Raw genomic sequence first — 23253 nt, forward strand, 5'->3', positions numbered from 1 at the left:
TCGGCACTAACCTTGGACTTGGCTGAACTACAGGTGGTGGAATCTGTTGGCAAGAGAAAGAAAACTGGATGTTAGACCAGGAAGGATAAGTGCGATCCTATTAACACATTTTCCTTGCCTCAAAGGTTCAGAGATGAAGGTGTTCTCCCAGGCCCGAGGAGTGCCATTGGTTCTGCTGGCATTTTCTGTGGGGTGGACCAGAGCAGAAGATGATGTCAGCCACCACTTCTTTTAGAGGCAGGAAGTGACATCAGGCTGTGGGCCACTGAGTCTTCACTTGCCCAGGGTTAAGGACAAAGTGGGCTTTTCTTTGGGCCTGGCTCCTCTCCCCTCCCCCTCCTGCCCTGTCACTCTGAAGCACTGGAGAGGAAATGCCAGTATCGGATGCAGTCCACAGAAATCACAATGGTGCGACACAGCACATCACAGATACTCTGAAGACCATGGAGACCACACAGTGCAGGAAGAGGTGTGCGCCCCACCCCCCCACATGAGAAGGAAGAGGGACCAAACCAAGTGATGGAGTGAAGGAGCAGAAATGAGGTGGGTAAGACACGGGGGGGCAGTGGATTGATGACAGAGCCAACATCTACCTGCCCTTAAGGGGCAAGGTCCCTTTTAAAGCCAGTCAAAACCGGTACATCTGGGGGACTAGAGTCCCACTCCTCAGTGTCTCCGGGATGGAGAAGGCACCAGATAACAAAATCGGGCACAGCGAACAGGTGCAGTTAATCCACACTCTCTGGCAGGCAGGTTAGCGGCCCCTCCCCAGCCCCCTCCCCCTGCAAACGGTGAGAAGAGCAAGATGGCTGACCACACTTGGACACACACGGGGCAGGCGGCAGCAGGTGATTAGAAGAGACGGGGGGCTCGTCTACCACCCCACTCCCAGTCTGAATCTCATAACCAGGGCTGCTGTGGGGCCCCCTCTCTGGGACAAGAACTGGACTTGCCAGGGCAGTGTAGCCAGACATGAGCTAGTGTCTGGGACCAAGAAGAAAGGGGACCATTCATTTGCCTCTGAGCGCAGAAGGCATCCTTCCTCTGGAACAGGAGTTCCAGGATGAGTGTTCAGGGCCTGACTGAGATAGGAGCTGTCATTTTAGAATGCCTTCTAGGGGTGGTATCACTGGTCCCAGCAGAGGCAGGGTCCCCGGACAAGTTTCGCTCATCTTGGTCAACCGGAAGTGTTTGCTCTGCACAGGGAAGGCCACAGAGCTGGGGGCTGGGAAGGGGGGCCAGCTGGTGGCGGGCAAGGGGTCTGGCTTCCTCCCAAGAAGGGAAGACAGGGATAGGAGGAGGCAGGGTGGGGCCACGGGCCCGTTGTGGACCAGCACTGCCAACTGCTATGTCTGGCTGGGGTCCTCACTGCTGGGGACACGTCTACCACTCACGCCTGCCCAGCCTTCTTATAATCACCCGCCACTGTTAGTGACCGAGGCCGCGACACCGCACTATACCCTTTAAATCTCCAACAGGTCCGCTGGAGGAGGAGGGCAGGAGAAGAAGAGGGAGGGGGGACGGAGGTGGTGGGAGGAGATTGAGGGGAGAAGAAGAGGAGGGACAGGGCGCAAGGAGAGAAGGAAGAGAGATTAAAAAAGAGGAATGCACCCAGAAGAACGCCACCAGCTGTGAAAATGAAGGCTGAGGAGAGAGGCCAGTGAAGACGGCCAAACACAGCCCCGCCCGGTCCTGGGGATGCTGAACACACAGCTGGATTTTCCCAGAGAGGGGAAAGCCCACTCTGGCCCATTTTGGGGTGCTGCCAGGCCAGGACCCCGTGGGGAGCAGGGAAGATGACCATCTGGCCAGGTATCTGGGACCCTCTGGAAGGCAGAACCACCCCCGTCTCTCCCCTCCCAGGTCCCTGCACTCACCTGAGCCTGGATCACTGGGGGGCACTGTCCTGCCAATGTTGGGCAGGAGGTATTCGATGTTGGGCACTGACTGTGGCTCCTTGTCATCAACAGGGGTCTGCAAACAGGAGGGGGGGTCAGCCAGCCTCCCAGATGGCTAGCCCGCAGCTCGTCAGAACCTGATGACGGGATGCACCACTCCTCCATGGGTGGGGCCGTCTCCTCAGTGGGAACATCATGGGACTAGATCTGACAGGTCCCATGGTGCTATTAGGTGTCGCCCCACCAGGACGGAATCCCGAAGGCTCCCTCAGCTGAGAACAAGGGCCTTGTCTCTCCCATCAGACTGGACTATCCTATACGCTAAATACTGGGTTTCCTCAGAGTCTGACCTGCATCTCCCCCCTCAGACCGGTGTTCCTGAAGGGAGGGACTGTGTCTCCTCCATCAGACTGCAGGTGCCTTGGCCCAAGGAGTCCCTCTTGCTTCTATCTTTTTTTGTTTTGTTTTATTTTTAAGATTTTACTTTTATTTTAACCTTTTTATAGGCCTAGGTAGTTTGACTATATATATACATATATATACACCCGTGCATCAGATACCACTGGAATTTGAGTGCAGATGGCTGAGTGGCCATTGGGGTCCTGGACTCCAACCTGGGTCCTCTGTGCCATCTCTCCAGCCTCGTTTATTTTATCTTACTATTATTATTTTTTTTCAAGATAGGGTTTCTTTGTGTAGCCTTGGCTGTCCTGGAGACAGGCTGGCTCAAAGAGATCTGCCTGCTTCTGACTCCAAAGTGCTGGGATTAAAGGCCTGTGCCACCACCACTCAGCTGCCTCTTTTATTTTTTATTTATTTTATTTATTTTTTTTAAGATTTATTTATTTATTATGTATACAGTGTTCTGTCTGCACGTATCTCTGCAGGCCAGAAGAGGGCACCAGATCTCACTACAGATGGTTTGTGACCCACCATGTGGTTGCTGGGAATTGAACTCAGGACCTTTGGAAGAGCAAGCAGTGCTCTTAACCTCTGAGCCACCTCTCCAGCCCCGCCTCTTTTATTTTTAATTACATGTAACTATCTGGGTCTGAGTGTGGGCTTGTGCACTTGAGTGTAGTGCCCATGGAGGCTGTTTGTGTGGGGTGGGGGGCATCAGAAGTCCTGGAGTTGGAGGTGGTTGTGAGAACTGACTGTGGACGCTGGGAACTACATTCAGGTCCTCTGCAGGAACATTGGGTGTCCTTAACCTCTGAGCCATCTCTCCACGGCCACACCCATTTGAATCTCTCTCTCTCTCTCTCTCTCTCTCTCTCTCTCACACACACACACACACACTCCCCCCTACCCCCACCCTCCACCCCCGGGACAAGGGGTCACCTCAGACCATACCCCACCCTCCCTCTCATCACTTACTCTCTCTCCTTTGTCCTCATCATCACTGAAGAACCAGTCTGACTGCAGAAGAGACAGAGGACAGGGTGACATTAGCATGGGGAGGGGGAAGTCACAGCTCCTCAACAGTCCTGAGGGAGAGGGTTCAGACAGCTCCACAGCTATGAGAAACCCTTAGGGGGAGACAAAGTGGGGCCACCACGTGGGAGAGAAATAGATCAGAGCTAGGGAGAGTCCACCACAAGCTGCTTCCAGGCTTTTCACAAACTGGTCCTGGGTCCCTCATTATGGTACACGGCCCCCATAGCCAGCCAGAAGGCCTGGGCAGCAGCGCCCTCTAGAGGACACTGGGTGCACTGATGGTGTGGGGAGCCAGATAGTAGCCCGTAGGGCAGCATCTCCTACCCTACCATCCCTTTCCTAGCTCCGCACTGACACCCGGGGTGTCACTCTATCCAGTAAAGGAAAATACCTGCAAACAGGTCTCAGCTTCCCTCAGAGACAAAGAGGCAAGAGCTTTCTCATAAATGCCAAATACACTGGACATGGTGGCTCATGCCTGTGGGGAGCCTGGGGCTAGAGAATTGAGTTCAATGGCAGCCCAGGCTATACTGTGAATTCCAGTCCAGCCTGGCTACAGAAGTCCTTGTCAAACAAAACAAAACAGGTTAAAAGATAAAGTAAAAACAAAAAAACCAAAAAAAACCCCAAAAAACAAACAAACAAACAAAAAAAAAACGGGATCTGAGAATCCAGAGGTTCAGACTACTTACAAATGACCGAATTACATTTCCAGCAGCAGAAGATGGAAGACAACAAGGAATGTTTCCTCTCTGTGCTGAAGGAATATCGTTTTGAAACTAGAATTTTTATTTATTTTTGTAAGGGTTTCTCTGTGTAGCCCTGGCTCTCCTGGGTTCTGTAGAACCCAGTTCAGGCTGACCATGAACTCACTGAGATCCACCTGCCTCTGCCTCTCAAGTGCTGGGATTAAAGGTGTGCACCACCACCACCCAGCTGAAACCAGAAATTTTATATCCTCCTACACTCTCATTTAAATTTAAGGACAAAACCAGGCATACTGGTGCATACCTACAATCCCAGCACTAAGGAGGCAGAGGCAGGAGGATTGCCACAAGTTTGAGGCTAGCCTAGTCAGGCCAACTAGGGCTACATGAGAAAAAAAAAAGTAAAAGAAATTGTAGCATATATGTTGTCATTTTTATTTTTTGAGACAAAGTATCATGTAGCTCAGACTGACCTTCAACTCCTGATGCTCCTGCCTCCACCTCCCAAGTGCTGGGATTATAGGTGTGAACCACCACACCTGGCTCTAAAATAGCTTAAAATACTTTAAGGAAAATTAGGGGCTGCAGAGATGGCTCTGTAGATAAAGTGCTTGTGGCGTAAGAATGAAGACCTGTGTAAAAAGGCAGGCACGGGGATACAAGCTTTTAACTCCAGCACTGGAGAGCACAGACAGGTAGATGAGAGGGCTTTGCTGACCAGCCAGCCCGGCAGACACAGTGAGCTCCAGGTTCAGTGAGAGACCTTATTAATCATGTGGAGAGTGATAAAGCAAGATACTGCCCATTTCTGGTCTCCAGATGTGCACACATAGGCAAATGCATCAGCACACACAGATTCACAGACCTGCAGGAGACTAGAAAAGTATACACAGGGATTATATAGATGGCTCAGTGGTTAAGAGCACTGGCTGCTCTTCCAGAGGACCTAGGTTTGATTCCCAGTAACCACATGGCAGCTTACAATTTGCTGTAACTCCAGTTCCAGATAATCTGGTGCCCTCTTCTGGCCTCTGCAGGCACTGCACACACATGGGTACACAGACACTCATGCAGATAAACATCCATACACATAAAATATTAAAATATGCAAAAATATTGATTCCTAGCAACTCAATAGACAAATCTGAACTAGTGAACATACTTGGAACCTTGCCCTCAATTAAAGAAAATACATTCTTTTAAAAAAATAAACCCAGCGGTGGTGACACACGCCTTTAATCCCAGCACTTGGGAGGCAGAGCCAGGCGGATCTCTGTGAGTTTGAGACCAGCCTGGTCTACAGAGCGAGTTCCAGGATAGGCTCCCAAAGCTACACAGAGAAACCTTGTCTCAAAAAAACAAACAAACAAACAAACAAAAACCAAAAAAAACCCCAAAAAACAAAACAAAACAAAAAAAAACCAAAAAAAAAAAAAATCAATAAAAACATACACAAATCATTCAAAAGTCAAGCCTACCCTGGGCCACTGTGGCTTTCCAATGGCTCTCCAGAGTCTGAACTGCACAATCCGTGTCTTCTACTCACAATGGAGTAAAATAAGAACTAGTGATAATTTTACAAGCGCTAAAGCCCCTTCCAGACTTCACATATGGAGAAACATGTCATGGTACACAGAGTGACATCAGAACACCATTACCCATGAAAACCCAGGAAGAGAAACCCTCGATGTCCTTCAGTCCAAATGGCACTTAGACGTATTCATGAAAGAAATCAGTGATAAAGTGGACTTTCTGAGGAGAAGTTTCTCTCTACAGAAGATGTTGAGAGTAGGCAAAGACAAACCACAGAGCAGAAAAACATATTTGCAAAGAGACAGCCAATAAAGGCCTCACATGCAAAATACACAAATTGCTCCTCAACCTCAAACCAGGAAAATAAACAGACGTGTGCCAAAGACCTGGACACCCCACCCAAGAAAACACAGATGTCAAGGCAGTGTGCAGGCTGGGGGCTGGGGCTCGGAGGGAGAGCCCTTGCCTAGCATGCGGGAGGCTGTGGGTTCAATGCCCAGTAGGCAAACATGTGAATGAGGCCCCACATCAGACATCCTCCGGGACACGCAGATTAAACAACACAGTACCCATGTGGTTGTCAGAAGGAAGCCAATGATCTTGACAACATCCATCCTGACAAGACCTGCAACAAGGCTCCATGTGGTGGGGTAGCTGAAGCAGGAGGATCCCTGTGAGTTCTGTGAGGCTGCACAGTTCGAGACCAGACAGGGCGGAAACGGAAAAACAAAGGAAGACGAGAAAAACTGCCACTTTTGGCTTTCTTTCATCGCTGGGACGAGACGGCAGGCCACTCTGGATGGCACTCCTGGTTGTTTACTAAGCTAACTACACTCTTCGTGTGACCTGGCAGGTGTGCTCGCGTGTGTTAACCCAAGGGATGGAAAGCCTAAGTCCACACACAGGTGTGCACAGCTGTCTGAAGCAGCTGTGTTTATAATGGCTAAGACTTGAGGGCAATCAAGCTGTTTGCTGTGGTCTGGACAATCCCTCCTGGGCCCATGCATTAAAGGAAGGCTTGGTCTCAGAAGGCTCTACTGGAAGGCACTTTAGGAGGTGGGGCCGTGTGGGCACACCCCTGCAGGGGAGGGTGGGACCCAGCCCACCTGTCTCCCTCTCTCTCTTTGCCCCTGGCTAATAAGGTGAGAAGTCTTACTCCTCTCTGCTCCAGCTCCAGTCACAGTGTGGCACCTCACCGGAGGCCAAAAGCAACAGAGGTACTTACATGAACCAAAAACCTCAGAACCAGGAGTGAAAATAAACTTCTCTCTCAACAAGTTAATTATCTCCGATATTTCACTACAATGACCGAGAGCTGACTAATAATATCCTTCAGGAGAGGAACACATGCATAAACCATCATATACCCAACGGGATTTTATTCAGCATCAGAGCCAGGGATGCTGGTACACACATGTAATCTCAGCACTTGGGAGGCAGAGGCAGGAGGATGGATGAAGTTCCAGGGCAAACTTGGTTTACTCATCAAGATCTTGTTTCAAAAGCAAACAAGCAAAACAGCAAAAAGAAAAGAGCCACTGAGTCATGAAAAGCCTTGAGGTGACTCGCCTGCCCCCCGGAACCACGGCTCTGTCACCAGTGGGCTTCCGTATTACCAGTGACTCCAGCTACACAACAGTGTGGAAGAGACAGACCGTGGGCACAGTAAGAACAGTGGTCACTGGGCTGTGAGGGGGACGCAGGCCGAGCACACAGGAGGGCCAGGGCCAGGGCAGTGCTTGTTTGATACTACAATGAGGATCACATGCACATCTGTCCAGGCCCACAGGACATACCGGAGGGAACTGGAATGCCAACTATGAATGCCAGGAGGTGGTTAAGAGGAGCTGTCCGAGTCTCAGCGGTGCTGGGTATAGAACCCAGGGCTGTGAACTGAAGTCTTCTAGTAGACCCGGGTTCAATCCCCAGCACCCACAGAGCAGCTCACAACTGTGTGTAACTCCAGTTCCAGGGGACCCTCACACAGACAGACAGACAGGCAAAACACCAATGCACATAAAAATAAATTCTTTTTTATTTTTTTAAAGAGGTAAACTAAAGAAAGTTGTGACCTCGTATCCAACTGTCAGAAAATAGAGGCAGCTGAGGCTGACGAGCTCAGACTCCTACTTATTGGAGCGAAGGGGTAAAAACCAGAGACTCCTGACGATGCAAGAGGTAAGAACAACCTTACAGTGGGCAAAAGTAAAGTGCGAAGTAAAAAGACATTGAATTTTTATTGTGGTGGTTGAGACAGGGTCTTACAATGTAGCGCAGGCTGGCTTCAAAGTCACAGACATCTTCCTGCCTCAGCCTCTGGAATGCTGGGATACAGACATGAACTACCCAACCATACTAAAAGATGTTTAAAATGAGGCTTTGCAAAAAGAGATACACAAATCTTTGACAAGTGTGATCAAGACAAATGAAAATGGGCTGGAGAGATGGCTTAGTGGTTAAGAGCACTGGCTGTTCTTCCAGAGGTCCTGAGTTCAATTCCCAGCAGCCACATGGCAACTAACAACCACCTGTAACTCTAGTTCCTGAGGATCCAACACCCTCTGCAGACATAATTCAGGTAAACACCCATGCACATAATAAACATTTGAAAATGAACAACTGAGCTATGCTGGAGATGTAGCTCAGTTGCAGGACTTGCTTAACATGCCAAAGCCTTGGGTTTGATCTCTGGAATGGCACAAGTTGGAGGCCAGCCTGTTTATGGGAGACAAGTCTCATAATATAAACATCCCGTGAAGCCTGACAACAAGGGGCAATACCAGTCAGGAAGGCTGGATTTGACCCCCAGTCCCAGGGTTAGAACCCCAAAAGGCAGCTATAGAAAGCCAGAGAGTTGCCTGTTAACAGTCTAAAAAGTGGTCACATTCCAGAGGCAGAGGCAGGCAGATCTCTGAGTTTGAGGCCAGCCTGATCTACAGGGTGAGTTCCAGGACAGCTAGGGCCACACAGAGAAACCCTGTCTTGAAAAACAAAAAACAAACAAACACAACAAAACAAAAACCCTGAGTCTGAAAAGTGAAAGCGGGGCCTGCTGTAGGCTCAGTTCAGGCAAGAAGTACACGACCCCACCCTCGGTGGGAGCTGAGAAGAAGCCCTGAGCCTCAGATTTGAGAGTGAATTGTCAAAGCAGCAGCCAGTCTGAATTCACGACTGCAGAACCTGAAAACTCCAAGGCTTTCCTTCACACCAGTAGCTCCATCCCTCCAGCAGGGAGAGTATCACTGAGGAGGCCTTAAAAGGTGGAAGACAGTCCTCCACCTGGGCAGATCTCTGCATTGAGGTTACTTCCCATACCCCCAACACATCTGGGAGACCCCCACCCTAGGGGTCTCAAGAAGGCTAGAAAAATCTGCCCATTCCACAGGTGGCAAAGCTAAGTGTGGCCATAGACAGGGGGTCAACTAAAGGAAAGAGATGCTCTAGCAAGAGCTTGTCCAACACAGACTCGATCGACACCAACATAAACCCTGGGAAAGGCAGCTGACCACAAGGCCAGCCGACACCGCCCACCCAGTGCAGAGAACTGGCAAGTTCCAAGTTTTGGGGAGCCAGGAGGTGCTCTCTTGAGTACCTCAGTTTTTCTTTTTAACTCTTCTGTGCTCCCCACCAGACTCCTCATCCCCCACTCTTCTTAAAAAACAAACAAGCAAAACAAAAAATTGAAACACAAAATAAAGTCAAAACTCTACCAAAAAGCATAGAGAGCCGGGCGGTGGTGGCGCACGCCTTTAATCCCAGCACTCGGGAGGCAGAGGCAGGCAGATCTCCGAGCTCAAGACCAGTGAGTTCCAGGGCAGCCAGGGTTACACAGAGAAACTCTGCGCTGAAAAACTATAAATAAATAAATAAACAAATAAACAAAATTAGAAGAGTGTGTGGAAAGGAATAAAAGATAGAAGCATACTTTTTAAATACAATGAAGAGTGAACATTGTTGAAAGGGTGTTGAGAGGAGAAGAGGCGGGCCAGGCAGCACTCTGGCCACGGCCCAGCGCACCGCTCCCTGGCAGCAGCAGTGAACTCAGGAATCTGTCCTCATGCTGCAAAACAGACATCTTGCCTGAAATAAGTCTTGGGAGAGGGCCCAGGGTGGTGGCTCACGCTCTCTGAGAGAACGAAGCAGGAGGTTCATTGCAAGCTTGAGGCCAGCCTAGTCTGTTCTGCCAGGGCTGCACAGCAAGACCCTGTTTTCTGTTTGTTTGGTTTTGGTTTTTCGAGACAGGGTTTCTCTGTGTAGCCCTGGCTGTCCTGGAACTCACTCTGTAGACCAGGCTGGCCTTGAACTCGGAGATCCGCCTGCCTCTGCCTCCTGAGTGCTGGGATTAAAGGAGTGAGCCACCACCCTACCCCAGCTAATTTTCATTTTTTTAAGATTTATTTATTTTTATTTTATTTGTATGCTTGCCTGCACACACATATGTGCACTACATACATGCCACATTTACTTAATTTTTAAAAACATTGTGTATTGTGTTTGTGTGTGTATATATCAGAGGATATTTTGCGGGGAAGAGTCTGTTCTCTCCTTCCTAAGGATCCCAGGGATTGAACTCAGGTCTTCAGGCTTGGCAGCAGGCATCTTTACCCATTGGGCCATCCCACTGGCCCTGAATTTGTGTTCAAACTTTCTTAAAATTGGGATATCTTTGTATTTTCTGTGTCTAGCATGGTTTGATTTGCTTTGTTTTCTTGGTTGTTTTTTTGTTTTGGGGGGTTTTTTTTTTGTTTTTTTTTTTTTGGAGACAGGGTTTCTCTGTGTAGCCCTGGCTGTCCTGGAACTCGATCTGCAGAAGAGGCTGTCCTCAAACTCAGAGATCTGCTTGTCTTTGCCTCCTGAGTGCTGGGATTAAAAGTGTGCACCACCACAGCCTGGCTTCCAGCATAGTTTGACATTGTTGCTTTTATAGTAATTGTTTTCTCTTCTCTTAGTGGCACTGGGGATTGGGCCCTCAAGGGATCTGCAAATAACACAGCAGTGACATCCAAACCACAATACAGAAAGAAACCAAGAAACATGAAAAAACTGCCAATAAACTTTTCCAAAAGCAGATCTTCTGAAACAGGGCTGGAGTGATGGCTCGGTGCTTGCTGCTCTTGCAGAGGGTCTGGGTTCAGTTCCTAGCACCCACATGGCCAACACCTCTTTAGTTCTAATTCCAGAAGCTTCCATACCCTCTGCAGGCATGTGGCGCACATACATACATACAGGCAAAACATACATATTACATATATAGTATATACACACATATATATGAACGAGATACTGTAATAGTAAAATGCTACATAAGTTTACTAGAAAAACAATCAGTTATTGAAAGAGGACGAATAACAGACAGATAAACTCAATTTAGGATCTGGTGAGGAGAGTCAGCAAAGTAAAGGAAAAGGTTAGCAAAAAAAAAACAAACCAACCAACCAAACAAACAAAAAAAAACCAAGCCGGGCGGTGGTAGTGCACGCCTTTAATCCCAGCACTCAGGAGGCAGAGCCAGGCAGATCTCTTGTGAGTTCGAGGCCAGCCTGGTCTACAGAGTGAGATCCAGGACAGGAACCAAAACTACACAGAGAAACCCTGTCTCGAAAACTAAAAAAGAAAAAAACAAAAAACAAAAACGGATTTGGGAAAAAAATAGAACTGTTGGAAATGAAAATCCAATAAAAGCCACAGTAGGAAGCCGTGCCAATGGACTCAATGGAGCAGAGAAGGAACGTCAGGGATGGAGGACGCGCTGGCTTGTTTTATGCCAACAGACACAAACTAGAGGCACTCTCAACTGAGAAAACGTCCACATAAGACTGGCCTATAGGCAAGTCTGTTGGGCATTTTCTTGATTAATGATTGATGTGGGGAGGCCCAGCCCATTGTGGATGGTGCTTCTCCTGGGTTCTATAAGAAAACAGGCTGAGCAAGCCATGGGGAGCAAGCCAGTAAGCAGCACTCCTCCAGGGTCTCTGCTTCATTTCCTGCCTCCAGGTCCCTGCGTTGACTTCCTTTGATGAAGGACTGTGATGTGGAAACGTCAGCAAACAAGCCATTCCCTCCCCAGGTTGGTCATGGTCTTATATCACAGCTACTGACTAAGACAGAGGACAGATGGACAAAATACAACAGTCTAACAAGAGAGGAAAAACATGAGCATGACCACAATGGCTAGGAACTCTGACTCGTGAACAAGAGACCAAACCGAGGCAGTCACAGGAAAGAGGGAGCTGAGATTCAAACTCAGAGCATACAGACTCTATTCTATGAATACAGCAGACGATTTGCCAGACCTAGAGAACAAATGGACACCCAAAGAGAACCCCAAACAAGCGGGAAGAACCTCTTCAAGACAGATTACAGGCGACATGTAAAAATAAAAAGAAACAATACTGTATGCGGTAAGGAAAATGTGGACTCATCTACATCAGAAATACACAGACGCTCTCACCAGCTAGCCAGAAGGCAGCAAAGCATAGAACTGTGTCTGTCCAGCCCGAGAAGCATGTAAAGAGCCGCCAACTGGGGTCAGCAGAGCTACCGCTTACATTGACAGGAAGTAAGAACATTTTAGGATGCGCGCGCGCGCGCGCGCGCACACTATAGCAGTTCTTGACAGACATGCCAGCACTGCAGAAGACACAGGAGTCCTCTACACAGAGGGGCAGAGAGCCTCAATCAGGAGGACACACGAAAGAGTAACTCTCATGAGGAAGAGATGCACAAAGGTCCAGCAATAAACCCGAAAAATCCTTAATAGTACTGGGGAGAAAAGACAATAACCCAAGCCGCCAAATAACAGGAATTAGTAAACACCACTCAGTTATAGCCTTTCATGTAAATGAGCTCAACCCATCAATAAAGAAACAGAGACTAGCTGGCTGGATTAAAAAGAAAAAAAAAAGGTCCAATTATCTGTTTCCAAGAAACACACTTCATCGGCCAAGACTGCTACAGACAGAGTCAAAGGACAGACATCAGTCCATCAAGCAAATGGGAGCTAAAAACACACTAGGGTAGCAATTCTAGTGTATCCCATACTAAGTCAACTTCCAAACAGTCAGAAGAAATAAAGAAGGCTGCACGTCGTGAAAGAAACAGGCTGGGTGCCTGACTCAGTTGGCAGAGTGCTTACCCAACATGCACAAGGCTCTGAATTCATTACTCAGCATGGAAAAAAAAAAAGTCACTCTTTGGACCAGAAAAAAATTAATAATAAAAATTATTTGAGTTGAGGATGTAGTTCAGTTGGTAGCATGCTTGCCTTGCATCCATGAGTCCCTGGGTTTGATTTCTAGCACCACAGAAACCAGACATGTAGTATACACGGAGGTTCAATGTCACCCTGGCTATAGAGTGAGTTTGAGGGCAGCCTGGGCTACATTTCCAAGGGATCCAACACTCTCTTCTGACATTCATGGCATAACATCCATACACACAAAATTTTTTTATTAAAAAAGATGGTCTAGCTGGGCGGCTGTGGTGCACACTTTTAATCCCAGCACTTAGGAGGCAGAGGCAGGTGAATTTCTTCCAGTTTGAGGCCAGCCTGGTCTACAGAACAAGTTCCAAGACAGCAGAGCTACACAGAGAAACCTTGTTTTGAAAAACCAACCAACCAACCAAACAAATAAATCAAAAAGAGGCTGGAGAGATATTTTGGTGGTTAAAAGCACTCACTGCTCTCCAGAGGACCTGGGTTTGGTTTCCTTACCCATGTTGAGCAGCTCACAGGCACCTGTAACTTCTGCAGACCCTACACCTTCTTCCATGGGTACTGCATGCACATACACACATAAACACACATGTACACATTATGATTTTTTTTAAATCCAGCTAAGCATGGTGCCTTTAATTCCATCACTTGGGAGGCAGAGGCAGGCAGATCTATGAGTTCAAGGCCAGGCTGGTCTGCAGAGTGTGATCCAGGACAGCCATGGCTACACAGAGAAACCCTGTCTCAAAAAAAAAAAAAAATCTAGAAAAAAATTTAAACAACACTGTAGATCAAATGAGTTTAACTGGTAACCACAGAATACTCCTTTCAACAGATATGGAGGACACATTCTTCTTATGCAGCCTTCTCTAAAATGGACTACATTCTAGGCACAAAGCAAGTCTTAACAAATACAAAAGATTCAAAATAATTACATATATCTTATCAGATCAAAACGCAATAAAAATTGAAATCAACAGTAAAAGAAACGACACAGATACTTGAAGACTGAACAATACACTGTCTAGTGACTCACTAGGAAACCAGGGAGGGAATTCAACTCAGTTTTACACCAGGCGCTGGTGGCGCACGCCTTTAATCCCAGCACTCCGGAGGCAGAGACAGGCAGATCTCTGTGAGTTCGAGGACAGCCTGGGCTACAGAGTGAGTTCCAGGACAACCAGGAGAAGCTACACAGAGAAACCCTGTCTCGAAAAACAAAAAAACAAAAAAACAAAACAAAAAAACAAAAAAAAAAGGAGAAAGAGAGAAAGAAAGAAAGAAACTTTACAGCAATAATAAGTACTTCATTAAAGATAAGAGGGTGCCAGCAAGATGGCTGGTTGGTTAAGCTGCTTGCCATGCAGGCCTAGTAACCTGAGTTCAATGATGGGACCCACAAAAAGAGAAAGGAAGAACTGATGCTGCAAAGCTTCACTCTGACCTACACACACACACACACACACACACACACACCACAGCACGTGCGCACGCCCACACACACAATAATAGTAATTTTTTTTCTAAATCAGAAGGATGTGCCTCAAGGTCTTATGCAAATGAGAATAAGCCAAACACCAAGCAAAAGATGCCAACAAACGATGCAGATCATAGAGAAATGAATGAAATAGAGACTAAAAGAACAAAGGGATCGATCAAATTAAAAGCTGGTTCTTTGAAAAAGATAAATTAGCCTGGTATGGAGGCACACACATGTAATCCCAGAGGATCAAGAGTTCAAGCTAGCCCCAATCACATAACCTGGGCTACATAACACCCTTTTCAGGAGTGGAAGTAAAATTTATACAACTAGGGAAAAATCTAGAAGAGCTTAGGGAGTACCTTTGAAAACTTACATTCAAACCAACAAACTGGGAACCACAAGATGATATCAACAGATCCACGAAAACAATCAGATTGAAGCAGTAATAAAATGCCTATCACAATTCTGCCAAATTCTAGCAACCTTTTTTGTTTGTTTGTTTGTTTGTTTTTTGTTTTGTTTTTTCGAGACAGGGTTTCTCTGTGTAGCTTTGTGCCTGTCCTGGAACTCACTTGTTCTACCAACCTTTTAAAGAGCTAACACTCCTGAAACGGTTGGTTCCCCAAATAGAAAGGGGAGAACACCACTCATGTCACCCTACAAAGCCAGAATATCCTGATACCAAAATGAGGCAAGAATCCAACACAGAACACAACTACACACCAATCTCCCTGATGAGCAGACACAAAAACTCTCAACAAAATACTTGCAAGCCAAACTCAAGAAAACATTAAGATTACATACCATGACCAAGGTGGTTTCATCCAGGTGTACAAGGGTCAACATGTGCAAATCAATAAGTGTAATACAATGTGTAACTCTATAATAAGGACAAAATGATGTGATCACCTCAATAGATGTAGAGAAGGCCTCTGACAAAGTTCAAGATCCCTCATGACCAAAGCATGGCACAAACTGGGAACAGAAGGAACATATATCAACACAGAAAGTCCATGTGTGACAGACAGAGTCAACATTACACTGAATGAGGAAAACGGAAAGCCTTTCCCGTAGATTCAGGAATGCAATGAAGTGGTCATTTCATCACCCTCCCTCAATATAGAGGTTGAAGTTTTCACTAGAGCAATAAGAGAAAAAAATAAAGGGATACAAACATGAATGGAAGACGCCAAAGTGTTCCTATTTACAGACGATATGATCCTACATTTAAAAGTCCCAAAAGACTCCACCAGAGGACTCTTGGATCCGATGAACACTTCTAGCAAATAATAAAATCAACAGACAGAAAGCAATAGCCATTCTATATATCAGTAATGAACTCTCTAAGAAGAAACTCTGAAAAAAAAAATCCATTCAAACAGCAAACAAAACAAAAAGAAAACCAAAACACCAAAAAATCAACAACCCCAGGAGGGCCAGTGAGATTGTTCAGAGGGTAAGCCACCAAGGCTGCAGCCTGAGTACAGTCCCAGGGACCCACTTGGTGGCAGGAGAGGACTGACTCCAGCAAGCTATCTTCTAACCTCTACAAGTATGCAGCGGCACACATGCCATCCATCTCCCGCCCCAACACACAGGTGGGCACAGCTGCTCACTGCCAAGCCCAACAATCCAGGTTCAACCCCCAAGTCCCCATGGTGGAAAGAGACAGCAGACTCCTTTAAGTTGTCCTCTGACTTCTGTACACATATGCTATAGCACACAACTGTGGCACACATATGCCCATGTGCACGCATACACACAAATTATTTAATCATTTTTAAAACTCTAGGAATAAACCCAACCAAGCAGGTGAAAGATCTCTACAATAAGAATGGTAAGACGCCGGGCAGTGGTGGCACACGCCTTTAATCCCAGCACTCGGGAGGCAGAGCCAGGCGAATCTCTGTGAGTTCAAGGCCAGCCTGGACTACAGAGTGAGTTCCAGGAAAAGGTGCAAAGCTACACAGAGAAACCCTGTCTCGAAAAACCAAAAAAAAAAAAAAAAAAAAAAAAAAAAAAAGGAATGGTAAGACACTGAAGAAAGACCAGAAGATACTAGGAGATATTAAAGGTCCTCTTGTGCTGATAAATTGGCAGAATTAATACTGAAAAAATGGCTGGATTACTAAAAGCCGTGTATAAATTCAACACAATCACCATCCAATTTCCAATGACATTCTTCAAAGAATCAGAAAAAAAAAAGTATAAAATTCATATGCAAACCGGGCAGTGGTGGCGCACGCCTTTAATCCCAGCACTCGGGAGGCAGAGGCAGGCGGATCTCTGTGAGTTCGAGGCCAGCCTGGACTACAGAGTGAGTTCCAGGAAAGGCTCCAAAGCTACACAGAGAAACCCTGTCTCAAAACAAACAAACAAACAAACAAACAAAAAATCATAAGTACAAAAGACTCCAAATACCCAAAGCAATCCCAAATAGAAAGAGCAGTGCTGGAAACATCACAATTCCCGAGCTCAAACTACGGTCCAGAGCCCTGGTAATGAAACAGACCAAGGATAGGATAAGAGGACCCAAGTGGGCAATGTGGAAGTAGAGGCCGGAGGATCAGGAGTTCAAGGCCAGTCTCAAAAAAAGAAAGGAGGAGGAGGAAGAAGAAGGAAGGTTGAGAGGAGGAGACAAAGAGCAACCAGTACTGCTGAGAATGTGAGGACAGAGGCTTCCTCACTGCTGGTGGGCACATAAACCAGTGCAGCCACTTCAGAAGACAGTGTGGCGGTTCCTCAGAAAACTTAAAACTAAAAACGACTTGCATAGCCATGTCTACCGATGCATTTTTTTCATGACAGCTAAGAAAGGAACCAGCCTGGATATCCACTACCAGATGAATGGATAACAAACATGTAATATACACACAACGGAATTTTATCTAGTCATAAGGAAAATAAGGATCATGACATCTACCAGAAAATGGATAGAAGTGTAGATTTTTTTTTTATGTTTGTTTTGTTTTTCAAGACAGGTTCTGAGTTTAATTCCCATCAACCACATGGTGGCTCACAACCATCTGTAATGAGATCTGGTGCCCTCTTCTGGCCTGCAGGGACACATGCAGACAGAACATGTGTATAAAATTAATAAATAAATAAATCTTTAAAAAAAAATTCTATGAAGTCCAGGATGGCCTTGAATTTGCTCTTCCTGCCTGACACAGGCCTCTTTCCTATTGTCACAGTTGATGAGACAGCCTGGCATCGAGGGCTGGGGGCCGGCAGTGGTGTCAAATACCCCCATTCCCAACACACAGGAGGGCACAGTCAGACTGTGACGCGGCTTAGTGCGAGAACTTTGGCATAGCACGGCCAAGGCCCTGGGCACCATCCCTAACACAGGAAGAAGACAAAAATGCCAAGGCTGAGAAGTGTTCGGGTCCCACATGTGCTGAATAAAAGACTAAATCCCCCCACTGCAGGCTCTGGATGCCAGCGACTCGGGGAACACAACAGGGCTGTGGGGTGACCTCCACCAAGCACCTGGGTCTGCGCTCCTCTTTGCTCTGTAGAAGTCTTGTTCACCCTTCACTTCCCACCCTTTACCTCAGGAAGTCTGGTCTGGATGCCTGGAGACCCCTTCCTGCTGGCTGCACTAGGCTTCCCTTTGTGACAGGAACCCCTGTTGGAAGCCATTTTGGCTGAAACTCCAGGCAGAGTCAATGTTACCCACTAATTCCAGCGGTCACTGTCTGGCCAGGGCTGACCAGCCTCTACAGCCTAGCCCTGCCTGGTCTCTGCCGCTCCAGTAGAGAGCCCCTGGATTCTCAGGTGGGTGGCCTAAGGGGGCTGCAAGGGTGGAGCCTGCTCGGCATCAAAGATGTCCCCAGGCCTGGGAGGCTGAGAAGGGAAGGTCGTCAGCTCAGCTTTTTGTCAGAATGAATCCCTGGGTGGAAAGGCAGCCGGCCTAGCCTCAGAGGTCCACTCATTGCTGACTCATTCGCTTAGCAAACACAGAGCATTCGCTACGCACACCCTAGGCTAGGCGCTGAGGCAGACATGCACACCTGTGACCCAAGCCCCACCCCAGGCACCGATGCTGCCTCTGGAAAAACAGGCTTGCTAAGGGCCTGCTGTCTCTCTTAAGGCTGCTGTTCCAATTCCTGTGTTGACCACAGACCTCAGGCTTCTGGCAACTTCTCCGGAAACTGCACAGTCAGAAGCCCTCCTTCCTAACCGTGGCTCCTCTTGTGCGAGTCTCTGGAGATCCTGGTACTCGAGAACAAAACCCTCCCAGGACAAAGGAGATTCATGGTACCGATGGTACTGGGTGGAGAAGAGGCCACAGTGCTCCCTCCTGCAGCCATGGCCCTGACCACGGGGTGTAGGATGGATAGGCAGGCCACAGAGTCAGCATGATCGAAGTCCGCAGCTGCCTCATTCCCTGACCTGAAGCCTCATTCCTCAGCTCTGGCCGGGAGGGGGGAGGTGGTAGGGAGGGAGCACAGACTTGGGTAGATAGACCTGTTTGAAATCCTGGAGATGTCATCTTTTGGTGTGTGACCTGCAAGTCACCACCTCTCTGAGCCCTGATTTCCTCATCTATAAAGTGGGGTTAACAGAGCTTCCTTCCTGTGACCCATGGCTAACCTTACTCCCTCTGCAGAAGAGGACTCTGGGTCCACACTTGGTGGCTGTCACAGATTGGTAAGAAATCCCTGAGCCCCTAGAAGGCGGCAAACTGCCTTTTGGGTGGGCTTCAGAAGGCAGAGGCCTCTATCGCCCTCTGCTGGCCACTATGGTGTCTTCATCCTTCCTAGACAAAAGCAAGGACCCACCATAGTGCTCCTCAACCCTTTCATGGGGTCACCTAAGACCATCAGAAAGCACATATATTTACTTTATAATTCATAACCGTAGCAAAATAACAGTTATGAAGTAACAACAGCATAATTTTATGGTTAGAGGTCACCACAACACGAGGAGCTGTATTAAAGAGTCACAGCATTAAGAAGGTTGAGAACGACTGATACAGCAGAATATAGGGGCTCCCTGGACCCTCCAGGAGTCAGAAGGGAGGTGAAGCAGTGACTTGCACCAGAGCACCATGGAGGATGTGGCCTTGGTCTCTGCTCCATTTCCTACACCATCTGTGCCCCTTGACCCTGCGGGTGTTGGAGCCTAGCCTCCTGACACCTGTGTGCGCAGTTCTGCCGGCCACCTGTCCTGGAACAACCTGAGGCCTCTCTGCAGCCTGTCCCTGCTATCCCTGACTCCACTTCCACCCCTGTTCCTCTGCTAAGGACTTGGATGCATTGCTGTTTTGCCTTGATGGCATCCTGTCATGCATCCCCCAGCAGTATCCTCTTGGACTGCAGGTGCTGCTGCAAGCATCCTGGGGCACCCAGGCTGGGCAGGAGCAGAGCCTGGCCCTGGGCACCCAGGCTGGGCAGGAGCAGAGCCTGGCCCTGGGCACCAGGCTACAAGCACACAATGGGCACTTACGTGCTGGATCAGTGTCTCCACGATCTTGTAGCGGTCCGGCATGTGGGTCACCATGTCTGTCATGTTGTCCTCAGATGTCCTTACCAACGTTGGCCCGAAGACCAGAGCCAGGTTCCGGGGCTCCATCTGGGTTGGGGAGGGAAAAATCCCAGGATCATTGCTTTGAGCCCGATCACTGGTACCCTTTACTCCAGGTCACTGAGACTCCCATCCCCAACCCTGCTCTGTTCCGAGATTAGGGGCTGAACATCCCCACATGGGCATGGAGAGGTTTGCCAGGTGAAGTACAAGCCAGATGTTTAGCCTCTCTCATTTCCAGACCTGGCAGTCATGATCAGTGCCCACCTCACACACCCATCCAGGGTAGCCCTCGTGGTTTGTGACAGTATGGGGATTCTGGTGTGGGAGACATGTTGGAGATTCTAGTGTAGTTTAGAACAGGGAGGAATCCCTTCATTCCTCTCCTTTCCTCTACTGCAGAACCAAAAGACAGAAAGAACTGGATTAGGAACACGTAAAGGGAAGGGATTGGCACTGGACCAGAGGACAGATGCCACTTGGCATGGAGGACTGTGGCTCTTGGCCTCTACATGGCCCTCAGCAACTCAGGAGCTGGCTCTATGAGGGAATGGCGCTGGCCCAGCTTCAGGCTGGTGCACTGGCCCAGTGTGGTAGGTGTAGAATAAGTCTTGGAGGTGGGGATTACGGGGCCTCAGATCATGCTGAGGAGGCACGAATTCCATGCAGCCAGTGCTTCCCAGACTCCACCAGGGAATTACACACCTTGTTTTTCTCTGAGTGGTCAGCAATGGTCTTGAGATGGCCCACGAGGAATTTAAGCGTTTCATAGTAGTGTCCTGGGAGATCCCGGATCTAGGGGACAGGAGGAGGGAAAAGGGACCAGGCTGTGGCAATCTCTCCAATCCAACCTCCACCATGCTCCAAAGAGACTCCCATTGCCCCACCGCAGGGAGCTGGAATCCACCTGCCACCCCCCTTCCTTGGTTCAGATGGGGAAACTGAGGCTATCAGTGGAGAAAGGCCTCTGGGGGGATGGCACCAGGCTGCCCCTCCTGCCTGACATGCTCCTGTCCTCACCAGCTTCCGCAGAGTCTTCATCCTCTCCCTGGAGTCTTCTATCCGATTGGCCTCGATAAAGTCATTGTATTTGTCTAGAAGACAGGAGAGATGCTCAGAGGTGGAGGCAGCCCCTTCCCCACTCTGGAGGGGAAGGCATTGCTACAGGCAAGACCAGGGCTTTTTGCTGATCTTTGCAAAGGGTCCCCACCCCTGTCTTCAGGCCAAGGATCTCAAGACTCAGTAGGTCAGAAATAAGGAGGAGGGTCTTCAGACACCTCACCGACCTCAACAGTTCCCAGATTCTGAGGTTCCCAAAGATGTCCCAGGAATTTTAATACCGAAGCCCCTTTTCCCATGCTCCATGGGGGTGCAGCCTCCATCAGGTTAGCTGGGATGGAACTTCCAGCAAATAAGAGTTTAGCATGGCCAGGCCCTCAATACCATCCCCAACACCCCAAAATGTAAAACACAGTTCGTCCAGATGAGCCACGTGCAAGGACTGTCAGGAATATGGTTTAGGGCCAGGGACACGGCTCAGTGGGGGACATGCTTGCTGGACCTCAAGAATATGGTTTAGGGCCAGGGACACGGCTCAGTGGGGGACATGCTTGCTGGACCAGCATGAGGACCAGGATGCTGGATCCACAGCACACATGGAAAGCTTACTGTGATGGGCCTGGAGAGATGGCTTGGAGGTTTAGAGCACTGGCTGCTCTTCCAGAGGTCCTGAGTTCAATTCCCAGCACCCACATGGCAGCTCACAACTGTCTATAATGGGATCTGATGCCCTTTTCTGGTATGTAGGCATGCATGCAGACCACAGACAAAGCACCCATATTCATAAAATGAACAAATAAATAAATAAATCTCAAAAAAAAAAAAAGCTCGAGTGGCATCATGCCTTGTCACCCCAGTACTGGAAGAGGGGGGACAGGAGGACCCCCGGAACTCACTAACTGGGAGCCCCAGATTCAGTGAAAGACCTTGTCTCTGAAATCGGGGGTAGAGTGATGCAGGAAGACACTGGATGTCAGTCACTGGCCTTTGAAGGTGTGCACGGGGGGCGGCAGGAAGGACTGGGATTCCACTACTACAGGACATGCGCAGTGGGGAAGGATGCAGGCACGCCCACATGCCAGGGACCAGTGAGAGAGTGTCCTTCTACATCATACAACACCAGCTAGTTTAGTTCCATGACACAGAGCCTAATATACAAATCAAAATACCAAAGGTGAGGGCCTACGAGGTGGCTCTGGGTAAAAGTGCTCGCTGCCAAGTCTAACGACCCGAGTTCAACCCCCGGGTCCCACGTTATGAAAGGAGAGAACTGAATCCTGCAAGCTGCCCTTTGACCTCGACATGAATGACTTGGCAAGCTTGTGTATTCCTTCCCCATACTAAATAAATAAATAAACAAATGTAATGTAATTATTAAAAGATCAAAGGCAAGCTGGGCATGCTGGTTCATGCCTATAATCTCAGCACTCAGGAGGCTGAGGCAGGAGGATTTCCCTAAGTCTAAGGCCAGCCTAAGTTAGAGTAAGAACCTGTCTCAAAAGAAAAAATAAAATCACAGGAGAAAATATTTTTATAACCACAAGGCCTAAACATGAGATTTTCAACCCATTAAAGTGTTTAGGCATTTAAAGATACTGTTTTGGGGGTCTGTGAGACGGCTCAGTGGGTAAATAAACTTGCTGCAAAGCCTGATGACCTGAGTTTGATCCTCAGGTCCCACCTGGTGGAAGGGGAATTGACCCTAGAAAGTCGACCTCTGACCTCCACATGCAGGCTGTGGTTCCCTCTCCTCCATACTCAATAAGTAAATAGAGCCGGCAGTGGTGGCGCACGCTTTTAATCCCAGCACTGGGGAGGCAGAGGTAGGCTGATCTCTGTGAGTTCAAGGCCAGCCTGGTCCACAGAGTGAGTTCTAGGACAGCCTGGGCTACACAAAAAACCCTGTCTCAAAAAAACAAAACAAACAAACAAAAAAAAACAAATAATAATAATAGGAAGAAGAAGAAAAATAAGAAATAAATAATAAAAATAGAAAGAATTTTAAGATTTTAAACAGTTTTCCATTTCTAAACTGAAAAGTCCAAAGGGAAATGGCAGCTGGCTATGATGGTATAACCTGCAATCCCAGCATCCGGAAGGCTGAGGCAGGAGAACTGCTTCAAGTATGAAGTTATCCTGGGGTACATAGCAAGACCTTGTCTACGAAAAAAGTAAAAAAGGCAGGGGGAGCAGAGGATGCTACAACAAATAATTGTAGAGATCAACAAGGGTTAATGCATTTGTTCCCACAAATCAAGAGGAAAAAGATGACCCAACAGAAATATAGGTACAGAGCTGGAAGACTCAATTACAGAAGGAATGGAAAGAGCCAATAAACTAAGGAAAAAAGGCTGCCTCTCCCTAGAAATGGGGCAACACAATGAAATC

The 23253-nt window shown here is 48.0% G+C and overlaps 1 protein-coding gene across 5 annotated transcripts in view; it reads right to left on the reverse strand.

Moving 5' to 3' along the window:
• Positions 1-23253, reverse strand: part of Arhgap23 (Rho GTPase activating protein 23) — a 105619-nt gene that overhangs the window by 7571 nt on the left and 74795 nt on the right. For all 5 annotated transcript variants that reach the window (XM_052755632.1, XM_052755631.1, XM_052755628.1 and 2 more), the window contains exons 18-23: positions 20827-20900; positions 20512-20601; positions 19729-19854; positions 3276-3317; positions 1878-1974; positions 12-43 (exon numbers count right to left, since the gene is read on the reverse strand). In XM_052755632.1, coding sequence (XP_052611592.1) covers positions 12-43; positions 1878-1974; positions 3276-3317; positions 19729-19854; positions 20512-20601; positions 20827-20900 — 461 coding nt within the window. The remainder of the gene's footprint in view (positions 1-11; positions 44-1877; positions 1975-3275; positions 3318-19728; positions 19855-20511; positions 20602-20826; positions 20901-23253) is intronic.

The sequence above is a fragment of the Peromyscus californicus genome, unplaced genomic scaffold (assembly GCF_007827085.1).
Source record: "Peromyscus californicus insignis strain IS unplaced genomic scaffold, ASM782708v3 Scaffold_3__1_contigs__length_106647218, whole genome shotgun sequence".
Taxonomy (NCBI): Eukaryota; Metazoa; Chordata; class Mammalia; order Rodentia; family Cricetidae; genus Peromyscus; species Peromyscus californicus.